At 36.7% G+C, this 23,100-nt stretch overlaps 4 protein-coding genes across 9 annotated transcripts in view; 2 read left to right on the top strand and 2 right to left on the bottom strand.

The window, feature by feature from the left end:
* LOC105831501 overlaps nucleotides 1-4,986 on the bottom strand; it is a 61,167-nt gene extending 56,181 nt beyond the window's left edge. Inside the window, exon 1 of the mRNA XM_012671670.3 lies at nucleotides 4,551-4,986. Within this exon, the coding sequence (XP_012527124.1) occupies nucleotides 4,551-4,962 (412 nt within the window). The 5' untranslated portion in view covers nucleotides 4,963-4,986. The remainder of the gene's footprint in view (nucleotides 1-4,550) is intronic.
* Nucleotides 1-14,427, top strand: part of LOC105831497 (RING finger protein 17) — a 146,672-nt gene extending 132,245 nt beyond the window's left edge. For 3 of the 5 annotated variants that reach the window (XM_036287945.1, XM_028190608.2, XM_036287946.1), the window contains 22 exons: nucleotides 5,946-6,170; nucleotides 6,373-6,500; nucleotides 6,785-6,930; nucleotides 7,131-7,277; nucleotides 7,342-7,500; nucleotides 7,749-8,043; nucleotides 8,137-8,281; nucleotides 8,486-8,599; nucleotides 8,721-8,817; nucleotides 9,068-9,240; nucleotides 9,304-9,524; nucleotides 9,621-10,230; nucleotides 10,632-10,780; nucleotides 10,901-11,253; nucleotides 11,427-11,596; nucleotides 11,684-11,803; nucleotides 12,096-12,206; nucleotides 12,341-12,880; nucleotides 12,956-13,049; nucleotides 13,172-13,325; nucleotides 13,412-13,571; nucleotides 13,635-14,427. In XM_036287945.1, coding sequence (XP_036143838.1) covers nucleotides 5,946-6,170; nucleotides 6,373-6,500; nucleotides 6,785-6,930; nucleotides 7,131-7,277; nucleotides 7,342-7,500; nucleotides 7,749-8,043; nucleotides 8,137-8,281; nucleotides 8,486-8,599; nucleotides 8,721-8,817; nucleotides 9,068-9,240; nucleotides 9,304-9,524; nucleotides 9,621-10,230; nucleotides 10,632-10,780; nucleotides 10,901-11,253; nucleotides 11,427-11,596; nucleotides 11,684-11,803; nucleotides 12,096-12,206; nucleotides 12,341-12,880; nucleotides 12,956-13,049; nucleotides 13,172-13,325; nucleotides 13,412-13,571; nucleotides 13,635-13,766 — 4,443 coding nt within the window. In that variant the 3' untranslated portion in view covers nucleotides 13,767-14,427. Of the gene's footprint in view, nucleotides 1-4,931; nucleotides 5,075-5,945; nucleotides 6,171-6,372; nucleotides 6,501-6,784; nucleotides 6,931-7,130; nucleotides 7,278-7,341; nucleotides 7,501-7,748; nucleotides 8,044-8,136; nucleotides 8,282-8,485; nucleotides 8,600-8,720; nucleotides 8,818-9,067; nucleotides 9,241-9,303; nucleotides 9,525-9,620; nucleotides 10,231-10,631; nucleotides 10,781-10,900; nucleotides 11,254-11,426; nucleotides 11,597-11,683; nucleotides 11,804-12,095; nucleotides 12,207-12,340; nucleotides 12,881-12,955; nucleotides 13,050-13,171; nucleotides 13,326-13,411; nucleotides 13,572-13,634 lie in introns of those variants that run through there. The other 2 variants (XM_036287947.1, XM_012671664.3) reach the window with 2 other exon arrangements.
* Nucleotides 13,579-17,197, bottom strand: LOC105831500 (cleavage stimulation factor subunit 2). Of its 2 annotated transcripts, XM_036287949.1 has the most exons (9): nucleotides 17,088-17,197; nucleotides 16,878-17,000; nucleotides 16,722-16,800; nucleotides 15,767-16,332; nucleotides 15,218-15,503; nucleotides 15,120-15,146; nucleotides 14,950-15,047; nucleotides 14,452-14,645; nucleotides 13,579-14,118 (listed from the first exon to the last, which is right to left on the bottom strand). In XM_036287949.1, the coding sequence occupies exons 2-9, from the start codon at nucleotides 16,936-16,938 to the stop codon at nucleotides 13,999-14,001; spliced, it is 1,431 nt and encodes a 476-aa protein (XP_036143842.1). In that variant the 5' UTR covers nucleotides 16,939-17,000; nucleotides 17,088-17,197; the 3' UTR covers nucleotides 13,579-13,998. The 2 variants fall into 2 exon arrangements, with proteins under 2 accessions (XP_036143842.1, XP_012527123.1); XM_012671669.3 differs by lacking the exon at nucleotides 15,120-15,146 and having other exon boundaries at nucleotides 16,878-17,094.
* A 104-nt stretch (nucleotides 17,198-17,301) lies between these two features.
* On the top strand, nucleotides 17,302-23,065 carry LOC105831514 (intraflagellar transport protein 122 homolog). Its single transcript, XM_012671698.3, has 16 exons — nucleotides 17,302-17,539; nucleotides 17,945-18,054; nucleotides 18,130-18,250; nucleotides 18,318-18,528; nucleotides 18,652-18,725; nucleotides 18,849-19,119; nucleotides 19,185-19,346; nucleotides 19,578-19,875; nucleotides 19,948-20,318; nucleotides 20,402-20,794; nucleotides 20,949-21,363; nucleotides 21,426-21,652; nucleotides 21,723-22,110; nucleotides 22,220-22,389; nucleotides 22,468-22,629; nucleotides 22,710-23,065. Exons 1-16 carry the CDS (start codon nucleotides 17,487-17,489, stop codon nucleotides 22,794-22,796), a joined length of 3,513 nt encoding a protein of 1,170 aa, XP_012527152.1. The 5' UTR covers nucleotides 17,302-17,486; the 3' UTR covers nucleotides 22,797-23,065.
* Nucleotides 23,066-23,100: the final 35 nt, after the last annotated feature.

The raw sequence follows: 23,100 nt of genomic DNA, 5'->3' as shown, positions 1-23,100 counted from the left end.
CCATCCGTTTCCACTCGTAGGTTAATACCAGGATCCCGCGATGTCGCCCTCTTAGACACGTGGACACGCGAATAAAGAACTTTCGCGAGATGCCTTCTTTTTCCCACCTCGAAACGCGTCGTGCGGGACACGCGGGGAGGGAACTTAATTCATAACTCGGCTCACGACCGCGGGTTTCCCCGCGGCTTGATTGTCATGCACGATCTCGCGAGCGGAGCGTGGCGCAAGCGAGCGAGCCCGCAAGTCGTAATTAGTACACGCGCGTTTACATGCCCGCGATTACAAGACCCGCGCGCCTTATTGTCGCCGCCGTTGAGATGTCGAAACGTAATTGATCGTCGCGATTACGCGCCGCGGTGAGTCATTTGGAGTTTGAAAAATCTATATCTCATAGTCGGATTCGATCATAAGATCGTAGCTGGTTACGCGACGTTTAGGAAGCGGTCTTACGATCTGTCAGAAAACCTTTAAGATTTTCTCCTGAGATCATAGGTAAATGCAATCGGATGTAATGCTGCAGAGCCAAAATTGTCGAATTTTTGTAAGGATTCACGATATGAAACGATCTAATTACAAAATTAACTAAAATATACAGAGATATGTTCGGTCACTGGGATATTTACTTTATGTTAAAAAAATTGGGGCGGGCGCGCGACGGTCGCTGATGAACAATTTATACATACGAAATGCGCACCGCCGAGTGCATTCACGGAGTAATACATTATTCTTGCGCGAGATTTATCTATTCATTATCGTCAGCGGGCATTTCGCACGCGGCGGAAGATATTACGTTTTCACTCGCACGAGATGCGCGTTATGCGGAGCGGCGCGATTATTATAGCGGTAGATCTGTAATAAACAGCCGACGTGACTGGAGCGGCGTTAGAAAACGAAGACTCATACATCCCACACGGGAGAAAGATAATCTAGCTATCGCGACAAACTCGTTACTGCTACTGGATATGAGAGCGAACGTATCTCTGCAACAATCAATCGTTTAATGTTGCAGTAAGACTGCTTTGCTGGAAAAATTGAAAGATTTTACCAAATAGATTTATTCGTAGAAATATGGTAATTATAATATTTGCATGCTGTTAAAGCAAACAGCCTAACAAACGCTATTACAATAGAATATTTCTTTTGTAGAATATCAGTATCACGATAGGATGAGCTTCTTCCGTTTCGGTGAGCGTTTTCGCGCGAAGTTAATCCGATCCGCGTTCTGCGCGAAAACGCAACTCGCGTTTTTGTCAAACGAAGCGACGCGAACCGGACGGATGGGACTATTCCTTGTCGCGCGCACCGGGGAAAAATTCAGCCCATGTTACGGCACGCACGCTTTTAACGCCACGGCTCACGGTACGTGAGCATTTGAAGCGCGCGATTTTTATTTTATCGCTAAGGTTTAAAAGTCGCGTTTCATAGTGGCGCCAAGTGAAAATGCAGATTGGCGCGACAACAACGCGATTGCCATCTCTCGAAGAGATATACACTATTAAATATTAAAGGATCAAATTTAAATCAATTCTTTGAATTAAATTCAGCTTTTATGTGTGTCGAAATTACTAAATTATTTTAACACAAAACATACACACGTGTAACTAAAAAAACTACATCTAATCCATCCATTTCTACGATTAAATTGCTTAGTTTTAAAGTAAGCGGTGGTAATATTAACGTGTGCACCTAGTAGACAATAAATTAAAGTTAAATTTAAATCATAAAGGAATTTAAACTTCTTTAATTAAATTGTTATAGTTAAGTTAACGATGTATTAAATAAAAGCAGTGATGACACAGGAATAAAAAATAACTCAAATTGGGTACAATTTGACATGATAAATTTAATAGCAATAATATATAAGAATAAGTCATCAAATGACAGTTGTATAATCCGCGCGATTTGATTAATTATATTATCATCTTTCTCTTCGATCGTCGACGTACACGCAAATGCATGGAGACGAATCTATTCTAATCATTCTTAAAAGGAATGAGGTTGAGAGACCGAGATCCTTGAGTCGATGTTTCTCTATCTAGATCGTCCAAGTATAAACAGCTCGAGGTGAAACGCCTTTCGAATCAATCGCGGGACGGATCTCCCCGATTTTTTCCGCAAGAGTTACCACATGCAGAATCCGTGAACAGCAACCGTTAAAATAAATATCGTCGATGTAATCGAAATAAAATTGGCGAGTTTGCTTCCGATGGCATAATAAACATTAATAACTGTTGCGACGAAAACTTTAAGTACAAGTTTCGTTTAAGGAGATGTAGAACCCGTTCTGTTTTACCAATTATTTTGATTATTTTCTATTCACTAATCTTTTAATTGTATTTACAGAATTAAAAATCCTTTTCCACAATTAAAGTACAGACGGTAACATAATACGCACGTAAGAATTTTATTATATAAAAAACGAAAAAATATTTTAATTTGTAAATTATATTAAATTTTTTTTTCGTTTTTTGAATAAAATTCTTACGTGCGTATTATGTTACCGTCTGTACTTTAATTGTGGAAAAGGATTTTTAATTCTGTAAATACAATTAAAAGATTGGTGAATTGGAAATAATCAAAATAATCGATAAAATAGGACAGGTTCAGTATCCCCTTAAAGCTTGGATACTCGAATGATGGAGGTTGACAACAATCGTTATTTGCCATTAAATTTTTCCCATTTTGTTCGATTTTCACCGGGATATCGCGGGATTCGTTGCCGTCGTTGTCGTCGTTGGGTTTTGTCGTACAAGCGGATCCGCGACCTGCTCGCGGAGCTCAGAGGGAGAGTATTCTTCGTCTGAAATCCGCCTTTTGGAGAGGGATGTTCGAGCGGTAATTGAGACGATGTCCAGTAGGGGTTTGTTTTCAGAAAAAACCTGCCGTGTTACCTCCATTCTCTCCCATTCCGTTGACGTGTTCCGGGTCTTAGCCTCCGCGCCGGGCACTTCCCCTTTTTTCCCTTTTGTTGTCCTTTTGCGTCGGTCGTTCGATCGATGTCGTGTCCAAGGGATGATAAAAATAAAGAGGGCGAGACACGGAGATAGAAACACACACACATACACACACACACACACAGAGAGAAAAAGAGAGAAAGAGAGGGTGAGGGGAGGGAGGGAAAGAACGTAAAAACCACGCATTGTGCCCTCGCTAACCAGCCGATTTTTTGCGACCCGCGCGTCCGCGTGCGGTTATTGCTTTTTAGCGCATGAAACGTTTTATTGTCCATTATACTCGGGGGCACGTAGATAAATAAATAGATAGATCGTGGGGCGGCATGGGGAGCAGGAAAGAGAGGAGCCGCGATGCCCACGGACATTTCCGTCGCGAACGATGGAAATAAAAGCGACGAAGAAATCGTGACCGGCGATACTCTCGCGTGCGGCTCGAGCTTCTGGCTCGTCACCGATTGAATCTCCCCTGCTTATCATCGATTATCACCCGATATCCTTTGGGATGAGACACCGTAACCACCGCCTTTTCGATTTATTCGTTTATTGAACTTGATCGTGTTTGAAAACACGAGACGACTTAGCATTCGCGTACGATCCTCTGAAAGCGATAAGTCGAACTGCAAGAAGAGAAATCCCTTTCAAAAGCTTGCAGATATGATTTCGATTACTTTGGTATTTGAAGTGATATCAATTTAGACTTAGAGAGAAATTGATTTTTATGTAAAGAAAGAGGAGAGAAAAAAATTCGCCAGGGATTATAAAAACATTTATCTCAAATGTTTTATTTTAAGACAATATATTAATTATTAACATGTAACCGTGTTTCTTTAAAAATTGTTAACTAGTTTTGTTCATTTCCGCAGAAATATGTGAAGAAGGTTTTTCATATAAGTTGATTATAAGAAGATAATAATTGGAAATAGATAAAAAAGAACTAATGGTAAAAAAATTGTTCCAGCATCGTTATAATTTGTAACTCAAATTTCGAACCGTTCTTTATAATTCGACGCAAGCTTGTTTAACCTGATAAATCGACCGGAACGGAGAATTTTCGCTTTAGCGTCTTCGCCGGGCGGCGTTAATTATGCTGCGCAAACAGTCAAAGGGTGGGCCCGGAAGGAAGTAGGTACCGGCGCGGTTTGCTTGAACGAGGGAGAGTGGGCAAATTAAGTTCATCTGACGAAAACGCATCGTCTGTGAATCGGTCTAAGGTTTACGTGCGTTTAATTAGAGCTACTACGCGAAGAGAACCGCGCGCGATGGCCTTCGCGAGCTTCTTCGTGCGACGTCCGTTCACTCTCGGCGTTGTAATAATTTCAACGCTCAAGGGAGCACACTCGGCGGAGGCTGATCCGAACGAGTGAGCTCATAGGGTGAGCCCCGAGATGGGGAGTACGATTAGTAAGAATTCAAAAAGGAGAGAAGAAATAAATCAAGCGTGATAGAGAAGAACTCGACGAAGAATAATCGACAGAAGCGCATGCAGCTTTTGTCCTAAGCTTTTTTATTCCTTTCTAGCTTTCACTAGAAAATTGCCAACACTTTCGCAGAGTCTTAGGTGCGGCAAGGAAACCGTTCGGGTGACGGGAGACTCACCTGAGACGATTGTCAAGAGGAACGCTGCACTCGCGATGACAATCGCCACGCAGAGGAGCCTCATTCTATATCCCTCTTCTCCTCCGCTCTCGTCCGCTTCTACCCTCGTTCTACTCCTCGCGACCTGCGCCTCCGTGTTGGCACCAAGGGAGAAGTCTACGATCGCGGACGCATTGCGAGGGCGGACCGACCGCGGCACGAAGAAAGCACGGAGACGCGAGTGTACCCGCGTCGGCGAACGGAACTTCACAACTGTCTTGCGGTTAAATGTGCGACCGGTCGCTCGGGACGTGAAAGACTGAGGAAAGGCTCGTGCTCGCCGAACGGTATTAGCCTCGCACAGCGGCCCACTCGTGTGCACGGGGCCTCTCCCAGCCGTTCTCTCCGATGAGAGAGGAACCCGGTCTCTCATTCCCTCCGCCGTGGAATCCTCCTCGAGGCGAGAAAACAACGCGAGCCCGACCTTCTGCCGTCATGCGATGCCGATCGCAACAACAATCTTGTCCTCGCACTCGCTGATTTTGGTAGTCAGCTTGCCAATATTTTAATAAATAAATTAACTATAATATAGAACATCGAATAGAACTCATCTTTTATTTAGTTGAACGAATTAATTTTATTCGATCATCGAACATCTTGTGTTTGATAACAATTTTTGAGAATATTATTTACATTTACGTGTTTCAATGACCAAAAAATTGATTTATTCTCTGTAATTAACGTTAGTAAGAAAATATCATTGCATTGCCTTGAAAGAAAAGTCGCTTGTAAACTAGCGAACAATCGTGCAAATGCAACGTAAAAGTCATCGATTAATATAGCGGCGAGTTTTCGCGATAATAATTTACGAGGGGACTCTCCCGAGAGCGAACCACAAAGTGGTACGGTAGAGCATAATACAGTACAGTTTGTTGATTCCGCCGATTTGATGATTTCGCGAGAACGAAACCGCGACCTGAGAGTTTGCTCAGCAACATGACAAATTTTTCTCACGAACTTGTGAGTCGAAACTCGCGAAGGAAATGCCTCTTTGGCGATTCCGACGCGTGCGCGCAATAATATTTTCCAATGTCGAGCCATTTGCGTAAACGGACATACATTTCGTCGATCCTTTCCCACATCTCGCGCATATTTTCGTACTCCATTTCTCACTCTCTAAATCGAACATCTATCTCTCGTTCTATTCAACATATTTTTTTCAACGAAAACTTATTGCAGTGTTCTTTTTTATGTAATCCCTTTATTTCGACATTCATATTTACTTGTTCATTGTTTTTTGTGAAATTCCCTGCATAAACCATAATATTAATTCTATTCATATATTTTTATACATTTTAGACAGAACACGATATAATGGACATAATATTAAACGGATTGTATGTGATATTGTTTCAGAAAGTAAATTCAGCGATTATATCCAATACGTACAACTTGCAAAATAGCGAAGCCATCGAAGCATCAATCGCCCAACATTTTGCGTATCTACACGGCGTTCTCCAAAACACGGAAGCGAAATTGATGAACCAGCTGCAACAGCAAGATGATATCCTCAAGAATAATTTAGAGGAAATCCAAACACAGCTTAGTTCACAGGAGGCAAAGTTGAAGTTGACGTTACAGGTATGTTTTTCAGATATAAAGAATTATTATAGTCGTTAAAAGAATTCGACCGCCATGAAAGTGAATGTAATGGATGAATATAATTAAAAACAATTAGATATTCGATGAAGTTAAAGAGTTACTGATCCCAAATTTTTACTGTACATAAAAAAACATTTTTTTAAATAGCGATTTATATTGAACTTGATAATATTTTTTACAGATAGCCTCCTACGTGAAAGAAACCTTCCACAAGGTGGACGTACAAAATGCGATAAACATTCTTACGGAAATGGCGGATCTCCCTTGCCATCTTATGTACAAGGACATGGGCCAGAATCACAACGCAAAGTAAATAACGAAACGCGAATTAATCAGAGGAACTATCTATCAAGACGCGCAAAATATATTTTGCTAACTTATAATTCTTTTTGCTGACTCGCGCTTGGTCATTTCTTCGTCATTAATAACTTAAACGTTTTTAATGTTTCTAAAAGTCTCCTTATTAATGACATAATCGAAATCCATAGGCATATCTAAGTTACAAATTATTTCTACAAAAATGTAGAATTGCATGAAATATGAATTATCTGAATGATTTTGCTCGCTAATGCAACATGGTTTCTCCTAAATAGACTTATCATCGATAACTCGATCGTCGCAGCCATAGAAGATCACTGTACAATCGAATTGCCACCAGTCTCATCCTATAGTCTTTTGAGAAAAGATGAGCTACCAAAGAATTACATGGTGTCACCTTTACCAAAAAAACCGCGTACAAGTAAGGACATTGATTTTACCGCGATTCGAGTGACTTCTCCAAAAATGAGATATCCTCATCTTTGGATTTTCGTAATCTATAATTTTTTTCTAATAAACTGCAAACCAATGTATTCGATGGATTCAATAAGATTATTACCATCCAATAAAATCTCTTACTTAATTTATATAATTACGATTATGTGAAATCGAAAAATACAGCTAAACAATTACAAAATGATATAGAGATCATTGATTTACAATCGTCTGTAATACAACCATCGTCAAGTGAACCGTCACTGAATAAACCATCACTAAGTGAACCATCACCATCGACATCCATCAAGACGGAAAATAAAAAAGAAGAAAGTAAGTTAATCTTTTTATCCTTAATTTTGGTCCTCAATCTAATCGATTCTCGTTTTTCTTCAAGGCATTTCCGAGTTTAAGGTGAAAGTGACGTACACTGTCAATCCATCGTTGTTCTTCGTCCAAAAAGTGGCCACGAAAGCGGACTTCATGCAGTTGGAGAAAGACCTGATAATATACGCAAACAATTACAAACAAGAAGCCCCGATAAATATTAATCAGGGTATTTACATAATTACGATCATTCGCGATAACGCAAACTACATTTAGAAGATACAACAATTGAATAAATCTTTTATAAGATTAGTTTTTGCCTTTAATTCTTTCTTAGATAGAAGTAGGAATTAATTGATAAAGAAACCTTGAACCTTTTATTCAAGCTGCTTTTCGCTTCCGCATTTTTCTGCTTAACGCACCCTGTATTATTCGCGAATGCCATTAATCATGTGTGTTTGTGTTTATATTTTATAGATGACATGTGCATTGTTAAACAGTGGAAAACAGTACCGGATGGTACTGAGTGGTATCGAGGAAGCGTAAAGTTGGTGACCAAGACTAAAGATGGCGGAAAGATATACAATGTACTTTACATAGACTATGGCTATGAGGAATACAACGTAGTGGCCCCGAGAGTGTTAGAAATCCCTGACCATTTACAAACACTGCCACCACAAGCGATTCGATGCAGCTTGCATGGCGTGGTACCCAAGAATATGTTCTGGACGAAGTCGAGCATAAATGACTTCATGCGGCTGATCAGTGGAATGTAAGCCATTAGCGAATCTTAGGATTCTTATGTGTACTTGAGAAAAACGTGAACGTTTCCGTTAACCATTTGGAAAAATGTTCTATCTTACAGTGAATGCACGATGTCCGTCATTAAATCCACCCCTGACATGCTATATGTCGATCTATGTTTAATCCATACTAATATGGGTCCACAATCAATGTGTACCACTATGAAAATGATGAATCACGCGCGTTTGGATATAAATCAAAATAGTGTAAGTAGTTTTTAAAGTATATGTATATGTTACGCTATTATATTGCTAATAATGCTATTATAGTGTTCGCCTGGATTTAAGTTGCATACCAATACTCAGATCCTTAGTCAATCTTTTCTTTAAAGCTTTCTTAAAAAGTGAAATAATGGTGTTCTGTTAATTTGTTTATTTTGTCGCACATAATACCGTAATTTTCCTTTGCAGGCCCAAAAATCGGAAACTACTTATGTTTATAACAAAGAAGGACTTATATTAAATAAGACGGTGATAGTTAATGTTGGCTGGATTGACTCTCCGGATCAAATTTATGTCTCTAAAGTAAAACAATTACAATTATATTATATTTAAAAATTTTCTATGATTTTATATGAGTGAGTGAGAGAGAATTAACAATTTTGTGCTATTTTTTATTGTTGTATTTTTGTGAATCTCTTTGTAGGCAACGCTAAAAAGTCAGTTTTTGAAACTAAGAAATGAGCTGAATGAGTATTATAAAAAAGAAACTTCGGCAAAAATGATTGAAACACCACAGAAAGGTCAGTTTTATAATTACAAATATTTCTGAATTAGCAAGGTTATTATTTCGATAATACTAATTACACATCCGTAAATATAATTAACATATTGTTATAATGTCATAATATTAAAAAAATCATTTAAATTGGTTTGTGTTCTTTAATTTTCAAATAAGATGTTTCCTTAATTACTTAATTGTCTTGAAAAAATTTGACAGATTTTATCAATAATTCTGGGTAGAAAGAAAATTTGAGAATTTAAATTTATTAGGTTTACCATGTGCTGTGCAATTAGACAATGATATCTGGTATCGCGGCGAAATCACTGAAATAGTTAATGAAAATCAAGTTAAAGTGTTTTGCGTGGATTGGGGACGTACCTTACTTCAAGACCGCGATGCATTACGAGTGATTCCACATAGATACACCATATTTAAGGCGCAAGTAAGTTGAACTTTTTTCCATATACAAAATAATAAGCTTATTGTTTTCTATTGTTCGATTTAGGCCATAAAAATATCGTTAATGTATGTCGCGGCTCAACCTGATGGAACATGGAAACCAGAAGCTTGTGAAACTTTGATGACTCTTTTCAATGAAGCAAAATGTATCCTGGTGAATCCTCGAAAACAAATAGAGAACGGATATATCGGATGTATGTACAACGACAATGTCGACATCAGCCGACAGTTAAAAAGCGCAGGCGTCGTTAACGATTTTAATATGAGGTGAGCATTGATATGAAATTTTTGGCTTGAAAGGACTTTTTATTTCAGGTGCGATATTTGACTTTTTGTTGTTTTTTTTTCTTTTCTTTAATGTAGCAAATTGAAGAAAAAATCACGAACCCTTAAATATCCTTCAATAGCATGTCCTTCAGAACTGGAGAAAACTGATGATACTGTCAAAGACTTTTCCATTTTGTTAGATGACACGGAGAGTATAATCAGTAAAGACGAGACACCTAAAGATCCGTTCAAAGTAGAAGTACGTGTTCAACGAGTGGTTACACCAGATTGCATCTACGTTGCGCAGGCAGAATATGAAAAATCAAACGCAAAAATGGTTTCTGCAATGCAAAAATTCTATGATAACTTTCTCTCCGCACCGCGAGACAATTGGAAAGAAGGCGCACTTTGCGCTGTGTATTCCGTAAAGGACAAGTCCTACTTCCGCGCGAAAATATTGAAGATAACATCTCCAACAGAGGTGTTGGTTTATTTCTACGACATGGGTATTGAAGAAACGGTGACAATGAAGGATATACAAATTCTCCATTCAAAATTTGCTAAGGAAATGACATATTGCTTCAAAGTGAAGCTGGCTGGTATTTTGCCCTGCGGCGGATCATCCTCGTGGCCATCGTTATCCTGCTTAACGCTATCTGAGATTATACGAGATAATGCATATTGTAAATTTTATATCACTAAACCGGTAAGAAACTCTGGTTTGTCTTTTTCTTCTTTTATGCTAATCCATGAATTTAACAGATTGTTATTTGTAAAAATCTACATGACAGATTAGATGCTAATTTGTATCGGATTTTAGGAAAGAATTCCATTTATAATTTTCTGTCATGTATTTTGACGTATATATGTATTTTAATATAAATTTTAATTATTCTGTTTTCCGATTTTCTCTTTAAATATTCTTCATTTTATACATATTATAAATAAAATTATATTTTTAATTCTGATACAAATCATCTAAAATGTCTTCAGAAACTATTTGATGAAAGTTAAATAAAGAAAATATTAATTGCAATTACTGCATGTAATAAAATTGATCACGAGTATAAAAATCTATCATGCGTTATTCGTACCGTGTATGTTAAGGTTCAAGAAGAAATGTCAGATGACGTGGTACCTGTTGAGCTTTGGGTAAGACAGGCGAAAATACCAGGGCCATTAGCACCGACTAAAATAGAGATAAATTCTGTCAACCGAATGTTAGTGGAAAAGGGTGTCGCCTTGCCCATTAAGAAGTAAGAAATTAAATCAACTCATTATATAATTTATAAAAAAGGGCTTTTCATTTTTATGCAATGTTCGAATGAATCATGATTGTTAATCTAATTTATATATAATTTATTATGTATTAATAGTTACTTCGCACAAGCAGACTCGACTCTCGCTAAAGAATTTAAGCAGCAGTTGGAGAGCGGTAATTGGATCGCGACATTTGATGAAGAAGTGAAATGGTTTAACAAGGCGGACGAGACTGAAATGAACGATTCCACGATATCGCATAAAACCGATCCGTCGTATCATAATAATATTGACATTTTAAACACTTCAACTTGGAATATTAAATCCAATGATACTATGACAAATCGTGAGTGTGCAGAGAAGTTCTCAGACTGGTTACCACCGAACGAAATAACGGAAGAAGTGTTTCATTCCATACCAACGTATGTGGATAACAAATGTGTCGTGTACTTACATTCTAAGAAATATAGTACGTTTCCCTTGATTAATAATAGTATCTACATAAAGTTTTCTAAAGTTGCATGGAATTTTATATTGATATCTTTATCAATATCTATGCCTATATCATTTATATAAATTGTTGCAATGCAATCTTATTCGAAAACTATGTTTATATGTAATTTGGTTTTACTTTTATTATAGATGCCGATATGCTGCACTATATAGAAACCGAGTTGCAAAATCATTATAAGAATATTAAAATAAACAAAGAAAAACAATGGAAAGAAGGAGAAATATGTATCGCTCAATATCATTATAATCAAAAGTGGTATAGAGGTAGAATTGCAAAAAATTTAGGAAATATATTACAGGTGAGAAATAATAATCTATTTGATGATTTCTAACTTTTAACCACTATTTTCGCATCATTATTTTTTTATCATGTGTTCTGTATCTAGGTGGAATTTGTCGATTACGGCAATGTGGAAGACTGCGAGAGAGAGCATGTAACAGATTATGTTAGACTGGGACACATTCCTATCCAGTGCACAAAATGCGTCATCAGTGGATTAAGACCGGTAACAGAATTTTTTGACAATATTAATCCTCCATCTGCAATCTTCTTTTGTTCTGCCCAATTTTTTTTCATGTTCCAGACTTTAAAAAATCTAGTAAAATTCAAGGTTATCTTAATATATTTACCAAATAGTTTTTAAACAAATGTTTAATATTTATTCAATAAATATTAAAGTTTGAAATTTTGCTTATGCCAAAAAAATCCAGATTGCAAATGGAAAGTTAATTTAATGTTATAATTCTGTGTTCGTTTTTTAATAATTTTTTTAATTACTCCACGTGTTCGTACACTAGGCATCCCCAAGTGGTAAATGGATGTTGCATGATCTAGATCGCATACACGCGCTTCTTGTTGATCAAGAATGTAAGGTGTCCATTTTACAACGTCAACCCGCATATTTATCTGTAAGTATTAAATGGAAAATTACATCAGAAATAATGTATGAATATAAACAAACCTTTATTCTAGAACCTAATAAGGTTCCGTTAACGATTTTGTTGTAACATTATACATGTAATAACGCGTTCATTATCTGCAGGTATCAATAACATTATTGCGGCCATGGAAATGCGACCTTTTGTTGTACCTCACAAATCATATGGATATGAATATCAAGATCGAACGAAAGGACTGGAACGATTCGGATAATTCCGATGAAGATTTGAACTCCACTAGGGATGTTGTGATTGAAGATACAATAAGCGACTACGATAAGCTATGCACAGCCGATACTGTCAAAAAATCTTTATCAGAAACAAATACGCTGAATAATACATTAAACGAGAATCTGATTAATGATAATTTAATAGAGCTTTCACAGATGGAATTGCTTGATATAGTTCCTAGGAACAAACAGGTATCCGACACCGAAAGTTTATCTTCGATAGAAATGACAAACATGCATTTGATCTCTTCAACACCGCAACCACAATCGGAGGAAGAAGAGCAGTTTGCCTCATACAAACATTTGATCATTCCGCAAGAAACAAAATACATTGAATTAATATTATGTTGCAACAAAGACGCCATCACTTCATACGCGCAACTGGCGCAAAATAACGATGATATATTTTCTAATGTGGGTATAAGCAAATTTATGATTAAGTACATCTGATATAAAAAAATGTCAATTTAATTCACATTTATATTTTAGGAGCTTCACGAATATTACCTACAATACGAAGCTATAATGTCGGAGATCCAAAGTGATATTTGTCAACAACCGTTAATAACATCTTTTGCGATGAGTAAGTAATTTCTCAATTATATTTAATAAGATAAATATAGTATGTGTGTGTGATTGCATTGACACGCAATACGATACGTTCAACAAAATTATCAATAATACTAATTTTATAACCTCCGTTAGATACTCCATGTATTGCGAAATTTGCCGATAACACGTGGTATAGATGTATCATCACTAATAGCGAAAGAATTCCAAATACTCAGTATATAAACATTTCATTGTATTACGTCGATTTTGGTAATCATGAATATAAAAAATTGGACGTACTCTCTAAGTGAGTGAGATGTTTTAATATCGTTTTTTATCATGTGAATAGTGCAATTTCGTATTATTTATGTAATAAAAATAAAATATGTCTAGAGACCACAATTTACGTATACCAAAGGAAGAATGGCTGGAATTACCCGCTATGGCTATTAAATGCACATTTTGGGGGCTAAACTATGTCTCCAACGACATTAGCTTGTTAGCGTCGAAACTAAATGAAATATATAATCAAGCGGTCGTGGCCCGAATTATAGTAAGTCTATTTAGAACTTATTTATTTAAAAGTCATATGAAAATACATTAATTATCATTGCAGGACATTAACGATGGAAATAATCTTGTGGTCGAGATATATAAGGACAAAACATGCCAAGAACTTTTTTATGCTCATTTAATAGAAGAAGGTTTTTATCAACTTAAAGACTCAAAGAAGACTGATGATCAATAATAGTTATTTTCCAATTTTACTTAAGTCACATGCATTTATTTCATAAGATTTGTATGATTTAAGTAAGTCGAGAAAAAATTCATAACCATGGATAGTTTATTTTGTGTATGTATAAATAGGTTATGATTTATAAGAGAAGCGTTGTAAAATCTTATTTTTATAGAAATGCAGCGATCGTATATCACGTTTTGCTGTATTAGGTTTAGAGATTTTTTATATTATCTCTCTTATACTAACGTTGTGTACTCTTCGCAATCTGTTCCTTTAACACTAAGATACTTTGCCTCTGCTCAGGCGGAAGCATTGCAATTTGCTCGTCAGATAATTGCAACACTTGCATTATCAAGGCCGCCTGCGAAAAAAATTATAATCTTTTATTCTAAACGTAACTATACTTAACATTTTTTTACATATGTGATAAATTAAAAAAGTATATAAATGTAATGACACATTTGACTATCATTCTGATATGTGCTATACAGTCAATCAAATTCGTTATGACCTCCTACATACGTACAAGTGTGTTTTTGTTCTTATATTTTATTTTATAAAAGCATAAGTATTACGATTATATAAGGACATTTTGTTTGAGATGACTTTACTCGTTAGAACCAAATTACAAAAAAAAGCACAAACAATAAAAGATAAACAATCTTGTCAATGGAAGTAGTTTACTGCAACGTACCTTCTCCTGATCGGACGCACCACTAGGAATATTTCCCGCTGGAGACATTCCGGCCACTAGCCTTGAAGTTGCAGAACTCGCAGACTGCGAAAGCGCAGCAGAGGAGCCGGTTGTATTGCTAGTTACGACACTCGGTGCTGGTACAGTTGGTGCAGCAACCGGTCTTGGAACGATCGGTGGAGCAACAGGAGTCGCTGCGAGTTGAAAAACAGTCATATTCAATTCATTCATATTCAATCTATTAAAAACAATTTTGACTAAATTTCCACATGCTTAAACTTGTATAAAATACAAAGAGTTAAGTAATAACTAATTAATTTAAAAAATTTAATCTTGACACAAGTTTTACTGAATTAGTTTTTAGTTTAGGCATTTTTTAACGTAATTAATTTTATAAGCATTAATTTTAACTTAAAAAAATTAAAAGAAAATGAATTTAATCCCAATCCTGAAAATGCATATATAATAACGTATATCAAAAATTTTAACAAATTTTACGATTAGGTTTAGTAATCCTAGGATCGATGGGCATTCGGGAATCCCTAAGATCTCTCGAATCTCTGCCAAATCTCTCGGATCTCGGATCACGGTAGAAGCTGAAAATAATGTCAGTTTAATGTAAGAAACAATGATTAATTCTAAAAGATATATATATATGTATATGAAACCTTTCGATTCCTTCCACAGGAAGAATGCTGTGAAGAAGAGCTCTTTCAATTACGCAGTTTACAATCAAGATCTACCGATCGACGCGAGATGCACTTACTTGTCCGTGACGTTAAACACGTTTGCCCCCCTTGGATCGGCGGTAACCGGCAACACCGACGGTGCGCTGACCGGCGCAGGTTGCGTTTGAGGCGATCCTCTTAAATCTTGATCCATCCTAGCTACACGCGGATCTATTTGTCTGTCTAGTCGAAGATCTACATCCTGACCTGTTTTTACGGATTGAATGTCAAATTTAAATTCCTTGTCCAGTGATCCTCTCGAATCTTGATCCATAGCTACACGCGGATTTATCTGCCTGTTCAATCGGAGATCTACGTCCTGACCTGTTTTTACGGATTGAATTTTAAATGTAAGTTTTTTGTCCAGCTGACGATGAAGATTTCAAGATATACATGTATATTTGTGAAAATAAAAGTTCAATAAAGCCACATCATTTCATTAACAATTCGTCAATTTCCGTACTCGAATGGGACTTTACGGACAATCGGTGAATACAATTTCAAGATCCTAACGCATTTATTTATAATAATTATTAATACAATTTTTAAATAACAATCAACATTGCAACAAAGCAGACTTGTCGTACCAGCAAAAATGGACGCTGGGGCGTTAACAGGTGGCGGGGGTCGCGGTGCCCATGGTTCCTCAATTTTCGGTTGTATCTGTGGAATAGGTTTCTCGGATGGTGTCAATACACCTGGGATAGGATTGGCCTTGTGCAACATACTGACAGCTGTGTGTGGATCGACTATTCTCATGACCACTTGTGCTTGGAGCAGAGCGTATGCCAGCTGAGGATTCTGCAGGAGCATCTGACGTGCCTCGTTTGGATTATTTTGCACACAGAGCTTCATCTGTTTCATCAGCTCAAACATCTGCTCTGGTGGTAAAGATGCCACGGCTTTACTTATTGCCTCTGGTGCCTTGTCTGATTGAACAGCCTCCCCATAAGGATTCTCTGTGTTCTGTCCCTGCAGAAGACTTTGCATCTCCATACGACTTTTCTCCGTACAAGCATTGTCCACACGTAATGTTCGTCCACCAATTTCATATCCATTCAGATTTCTCATAGCACTTAGAGCTGTCTCTTGATCTTTGTATTCACAGAATCCATATCCTTTGGGCTTGCCTGTCTCACGATCAAATACTAATCTGTTTGCAATAATTAAATATGTAAATAAATGCAGACAAAAGACTAGGAAGAAGTATAAATCAAATATACATTTATAAAATATCATTCAAATTCCTAACTTTGTGTCTGGACAATTAATTTCGTGACTGCATGTTTTTAAAAAAGAAGAAATATAAGCAAATAATAGATGAGAGAACTATACTCTATTGCAAGTAATTTTCTTATAAACTAGATAACAATTCAGTATCAATAGATTCAAGTTGTATTTTCTTAGAACATTTAGTTGGTTGCTACCATTTATGAGATTTGTATTAAATGTTAAAGAAAGATATTGAAAGATTCGGTGGAAATGATTTTAATAAGTTGCTCGATGCAATTAATCACGGAACAACGAAAAAACATGACTCACTTGAACGAGAGCACCGGCCCAACCTCGCTAAAGATATCCTTCAGATTCTCCTCTGTAGCCTCGTACGGGATATTCCCGACTGTAAAATAATTGGAAACGTTGTGATGATGACATTATCACTGCAAAAAATATTGCAGCTCGTGTTAAATTACTCACCGAAAACACTCCGCATCGATTTGTCCATCAGCGATTGATCCGAAATAGTTGAATTACTCATTTTTGCGCTTTTGTTTCTACCTAACACGAACAAGGAGACACTAGACACAATAATAATGCGCCCTAAAACACGAAACACTTGTGTTTTAGCGTTCGATGGATTCTTGAAAACAGACTCGCGTATAATACTTGCATGTACTGTCAACCAACCTCTAATCTTGCATACTGTAAAACCGGGAGATGCGGCAGACGCCGCGTTGCTCTCTCTCTCTCTCTCCAACCTTTTTTTTAATTATTTTGCCGATTCACTAGAATAGTAATGTTGTGCCCTTTCTTATTAACAGAAAGCAAACTTCTGGAATAATAGTTTGATCTCGTTGTTTAACAATCGGTGTAGTAGAGTCCTTCAAAAAGGAATTACCTACATTTACCATAGACTTATTAGAAGTCTATGACATTTACCTGTCTGTTTTACGATTGCCATGGCAACTGGACGAACGCCAAACAAATTGAAACAGATCCTCGTGTAGCTCGTGTGTCAGAATTCAGAATAAATATTGTTGCAGGCTAAGCCAACAATATTAGACAATCTGTGCTGAATGTGACACAATGAGAGCACATCCAGCATGGGTCGACAAGGTGCAGGAAAAATCGGATCAATGGTAAAAGAATAATACATTGAAAGTTTCCTAGCAATTATATAAAAATGGATTTTTATAAATAAATTGAATGTGAATGTGAGAAGTAAAAATGACAAAAAATTTTTAATTACATAAGCATAAGTTGCTTTATTAAGCCTTTATAAGATAAGCAAAATTAAATAAAATTATCACAATTATAATAATATGAAGAATATAAATTGTATAATTTATTATTTATCTATATATGATGTTTGATATGAAAATGAAAAATATATTCTAATTATTAAATATATTTCATCATACATCTTATTGTTTGAATTGTTTATAAAGATATAATAAGATGTTCTTTTTTATGTTTCAACTTTTACCAGCATTTATATTCTTTTATACACTTTTTATTATTTCTTTTTTATTATATTTTTTCAGTATATATGATCTTTGCTTCAATCCAGATGGTACACAATTGGTTGTTGCCTCTGGCAATCAAGTTCTTGTGTACGAGACCAATGACGGTGCTTTGATTCAACCATTAAAGGGTGATTATTTTACAAAGAATTGTCTTCAGTTATTAAAATTCTTTTTCTGTAATTTTATATTTTTATACTTTATAGGACATAAAGACACGGTATATTGTGTGTGCTATGCAAAGGACGGTAAGAAGTTTGCATCAGGAAGTGCAGACAAAAGTGTTATTATTTGGACCTCTAAGTTGGAAGGGATATTAAAATATTCGTAAGTTTTATTTCCAGTTCTGAAAAATATGAATCTTTAATAAATCTCATAATTTTTCTTTGCTTAGACACAATGAAGCTGTACAGTGCATGCATTTTAATCCCATCTCGCACCAGCTTCTCAGCTGTTCACTCTCAGACATCGCCTTTTGGTCCGCGGAACAGAAAGCTGTACAGAAACAGAAATCTGGTGGGAGGGTTAATTGCTGTGCATGGACAAGAGATGGACAATACTTAGCCCTTGGTCTCGCAACTGGACACGTATCCATAAGAAACAAAGTATGTTGCTCTTTTTGTTTCTATATAATATATATATATATATATATATATATATATATATAATAATTTCTTAACGTTTATCTATATTTTAAATATTTTTTAATGGTTTTTTATATTTTTCAGAATGGTGAAGAAAAAACGCGCATTGAACGGCAACTTGGAGTACCAATTTGGAGTGTATCATGGAATCCTTTACAGTATATATAATTCCATGTGCTGTATAAATAAATAATTAAAAAATATATGTATATATATATATATATATATATATATATATATAAACATGCGGAAAAAAAAATATATTACTGATGTTTATCTAGGGACGATGCTACAGATGTTCTCTGCATCGCTGAATGGAATGGAGTAATTTCATTTTACACTATCGGTGGAGAAGCAGTCAGAAGAGAAAGAACATTTAGTTTTGTACCTCTTAAAGTCTCTTACTTCCCGGAAGGCCAATACCTTCTCGTTTGCGGTAGTAATAAACAATGCTTATTGATGACGCATGATGGCATACAGTTAGTTAACGTAGGTGATACTTTCTCGTCATGGGTATGGAGCTGTGCCGTTCATCCGACCGCCTCGCATGTTGTAAGTTACAAAATATGATTTGCGCACTTTTTTTTAATAATCCACTATTTAGCGATTATTCATAGGCACTTGGTTCTCAAGATGGAACAATAACATATCTACAATTATCTTGGAACATTGTACATGGTCTGTATGGCGATAGATATGCGTATAGGGAAAACATGACCGACGTGATAATACAGCATTTAATCACGAATCAGAAAGTTCGAATTAAATGTAAAGATCTGGTGAGTGCAATGTCTGCATAAAATTCGAACAAAAAATCCAAGACTAATTTTCATATCGCAAAATCATGAAGCTGATACTTTATGTTTATAAATTTTTATTTTTAATTGTCAGAATTCGAAAAGTATCAAGAACTCTTTAGGGAAAAGCCAGTATTCTTAATTATACCAAAAATTTTAAAATAAGGTACTAATTTCATAATGGTTGCAAAACACTCTAAAATAATATTGTAGGTATGCCGTATTGCGGTGTATCGAAACAGATTAGCTGTGCAGTTACCCGAACGCGTGATCATTTACGAACCGTCTGGCACCGGCGATGGAATGCATTACAGGATACGCGACAAGCTTAACCAGACGTTGAACTGTAATCTGTTGGTTGTCACCTCGAACCACTTAGTTTTGTGTCTGGAAAGGCGTCTGCAAAGTCTTACGTTTGCCGGGATAATAGAAAGAGAATGGATACTTGATGGACTTATCACTTACATTAAGGTGGCGGGTGGTCCCGCTGGACAGGAATGCTTAATAGCTGGTAAATTTTTAGAAAAAAATTTTATATCTTGTCATGATAAATCGATAGTTATAATACGAGTTTTGATACTAGGTTTGAAAAGCGGACATGTAATGAAGATATATCTCGACAATCCGTTTCCCGCGCATGTTGCGAAAATCGAAGACGCCGTAAGATGCTTGGACATCAGTTCCCTAAAGGAGAGAATGGCAGTGGTCAGCGAAACTGGTGATCTGTCCGTGTTCGATCTATGCACCGCCGAGAAACTGCAGGAGTTCCACGATGTCAACAGCGTCGCGTTCAACATCGCTTTCGAAGATATCATGTGCTTTGCAGGCAACAATTACCTTGCGATAAAAGTTGCAAACTTTTCTGAATACAGACAAAAGTTTTCTGGTTTCGTCGTAGGGCACAATGGTTCAAAACTCTACTGTTTAAATGGTTCGTCCATCATGACGCTAGAGGTAAGCCGTCAACGCTAAACAATCCCTCGACGCTTAATAATATTGTGCATTAATATTATACAATTATATTTGAATATTTGCAGGTGCCACTGTCGTTGTTTATGTATCAATATTTAGACATCGGATTGTACAGTCACGCTTATGACATAGCATGTTTAGGTGTGGCTGAATCGGACTGGCTCGCCTTAGGAACGGCGTGTTTGGATAATTTGGAATTGAACATCGCGTACTCGGCGTTTGCGCGAGTAAAGAAGCTGCGCTACATAGAGATCGTGTCCGAGGTGGAGGAAAAATTGAAATCTGGCGAATGGGGACGAGAAGCTTGCATGGCTACTGCCGCGGCTGCCATGGGAAGACTCCGCGATGCGGCGAAGCTTTATCAAAAAGCCGGTTTGCAGCAATATGCTCTCGATATGTACTCCGATTTACGGATGTTTGACATTGCTCAGGAATTTATTGCTTCCGGCAATACGCAGGTTTATAATTAAAATTTTAAGCTTAAGATTTGTTCTTAAACGGGATTGGATTTTATAGCTTAATATATAAAAAGTATCATAGAGTAAAATAAAGATAAACAGGATAAATAATTAGATAATCTTTATAGATTTAATAATTTATTTGAATCTTTAGGATCGTACAGTATTGTTGCGACGACGAGCGGAATGGGCAAAAAGCTTAGGCGAGCCACGCGCCGCGGCCGAGATGTTCCTCTCCGCGGGAGATATCGATCGTGCCATCAGTATTATCGCCGAATATGGTTGGATCGACATGCTGATCAAAGTAGGCAGACAATTGGATAAGGCGGACAGAGACAACCTGTCCATGATCGCCAAGAAACTTAAGCAATTGGGTGCTTCGCACGGAGCGGCGGAGGTTTTTAGCCGACTGGGAGACGATCCTGACGTTGCCGACGTGCTTGTAGACGCACAAGCATGGCCCGAAGCTTTCGAACTCGCAGAAAGAAATCCGAAGTTGAAGTCACGGATATACGGGCCGTACGCACGATGGTTAGCGGAGACCGGACGATTTTCCGAGGCTCAAGAAGGTGCGGATTGCTGTCGCATCGGAACGTACGTCGAGATATTTAACATTTAATATCGGTTACAGCGTTCCAAATGGCAGGACAGCCGGAAGAATCTATACTTGTACTCACGATGTTGGCTAACAATGCTGTGATAGAGAAACGGTTTCGCGATGCCTCTTATTTTTATTGGCTCCTGTCGCAATTGAGTCTGGATTTGTCGAAAAGCGTGGAAGAGATAAAGACGATGTTTCTCAATTATTCTGACAAAGCGGATGTTTATTATGCATATCATGAAGTATACAAGTATCTGGTATGATAGTTATATGAAATGTGACATGTCTTTTTTGTTGCATTTTTTTCACAATGTTTACGTGTTCTAGGAAGAGCCTTTTACATCTCTAATGCCAGAGGCATTATTCAACATTTCGAGATATTTGCTCATGAAAATGCAAAACAGGCGACTAGAAGGTATCTCGAGGATGACGATAATGTACAGTCTGATGAAACAAGCGCGAATATTAGGTGCCAACAAGCTGGTTATGCAATTGCTGGACCAATTGCGTTCAATGAAGATTCCCGCGAATCTTCAGGCGCAAATGGAAACGTCAACTCTAATTGCCAGATCTTATCCGTACCGGGATCCGGAAGAGTTACTGCCTCTATGCTATAAGTGTTCCACGTTCAATCCGTTAATGCCGACGAATAATGTGTCTGGCAGTAACTGCACGCAATGCGGTTTAAAATTTCAATATTCCTTCGTTATGTTTGGTAAGTAATGGATCAGAATTCGTAGAAATTTAAGATGTTTAAAATTCTTGTATTTTTTATACAGAATTTTTTTAAGTAATGACACTATTAAGTCAGTATTTGTTTACAGAAATTCTGCCATTAGTCGAGTTTGAATTGGAAGATGACATTACGGATGAGGAAGCGGAAAAACTGATAGAAGAACCATTACCTTCCCCAGATGATCTCGCAGTTAATGATCAATTTACCGTAACTTCCAACGAAGCTGACCTCTTCACCGCTCGTTTAATGAGATACGAGGTATTTAACACTGAGAATGTACATCGCATAAAGCGTTTGTAAAACCGTTTATATAAAAAGATAACATGTCTGTCATAGGAAAAATCCAGTAATTCTACAGTGACTGTTGGAAGAGGGGTATTGAAGAGTATGGATCCGTCCACCGTGATAATTATTAAGTGGCCTAAGCCGTTTAAGACTAGATACTTTAGGAATCTTTTACCTGATCTGCAGATTAGTTTGTGCAAGTGCTGTTTAAAGGTAAATTACACAACATTATTTTATATAATTAATCTTTACAAAATTCTGTTTTATGATCATCATATTTCATGATATTTCAGTTGTTTCATTCGGACGACTACGAACTAGCGTTGTTACGACACGGGCATTGTCCGTTCTGTCGGACCCCGAATGTAACCGCAGGTTGAGATAACATGGAATTATAAATTTGTTATCGGTCAGACATATCCATATATATACTAGATTGTTAAAAATATTTTAGAAATCGTTTTAATCGTGCGAAATAAAAATGTTTTAATCTTTATATTTAGGGCCGAATCTTGTACAGTGCACTGTTGTAATAATGTACAACTTGTTTTTTATATGTAAAACTTTTTGTAACTGCGTTATTTTTTCAATTCGCATTACTATGACATAATGTATTTTATTTCAATAAAGTAGGAATACTTCACAGAAACGTACAGTTAAAGGAACAGTAAGCCCAGGTTTGGC

Source organism: Monomorium pharaonis, chromosome 6 (assembly GCF_013373865.1).
Source record: "Monomorium pharaonis isolate MP-MQ-018 chromosome 6, ASM1337386v2, whole genome shotgun sequence".
In the NCBI taxonomy this organism is placed as follows: domain Eukaryota; kingdom Metazoa; phylum Arthropoda; class Insecta; order Hymenoptera; family Formicidae; genus Monomorium; species Monomorium pharaonis.
The sequence above is the reverse complement of the archived record's forward strand: the minus strand, read 5'-3'. Positions and strand labels throughout refer to the sequence as shown.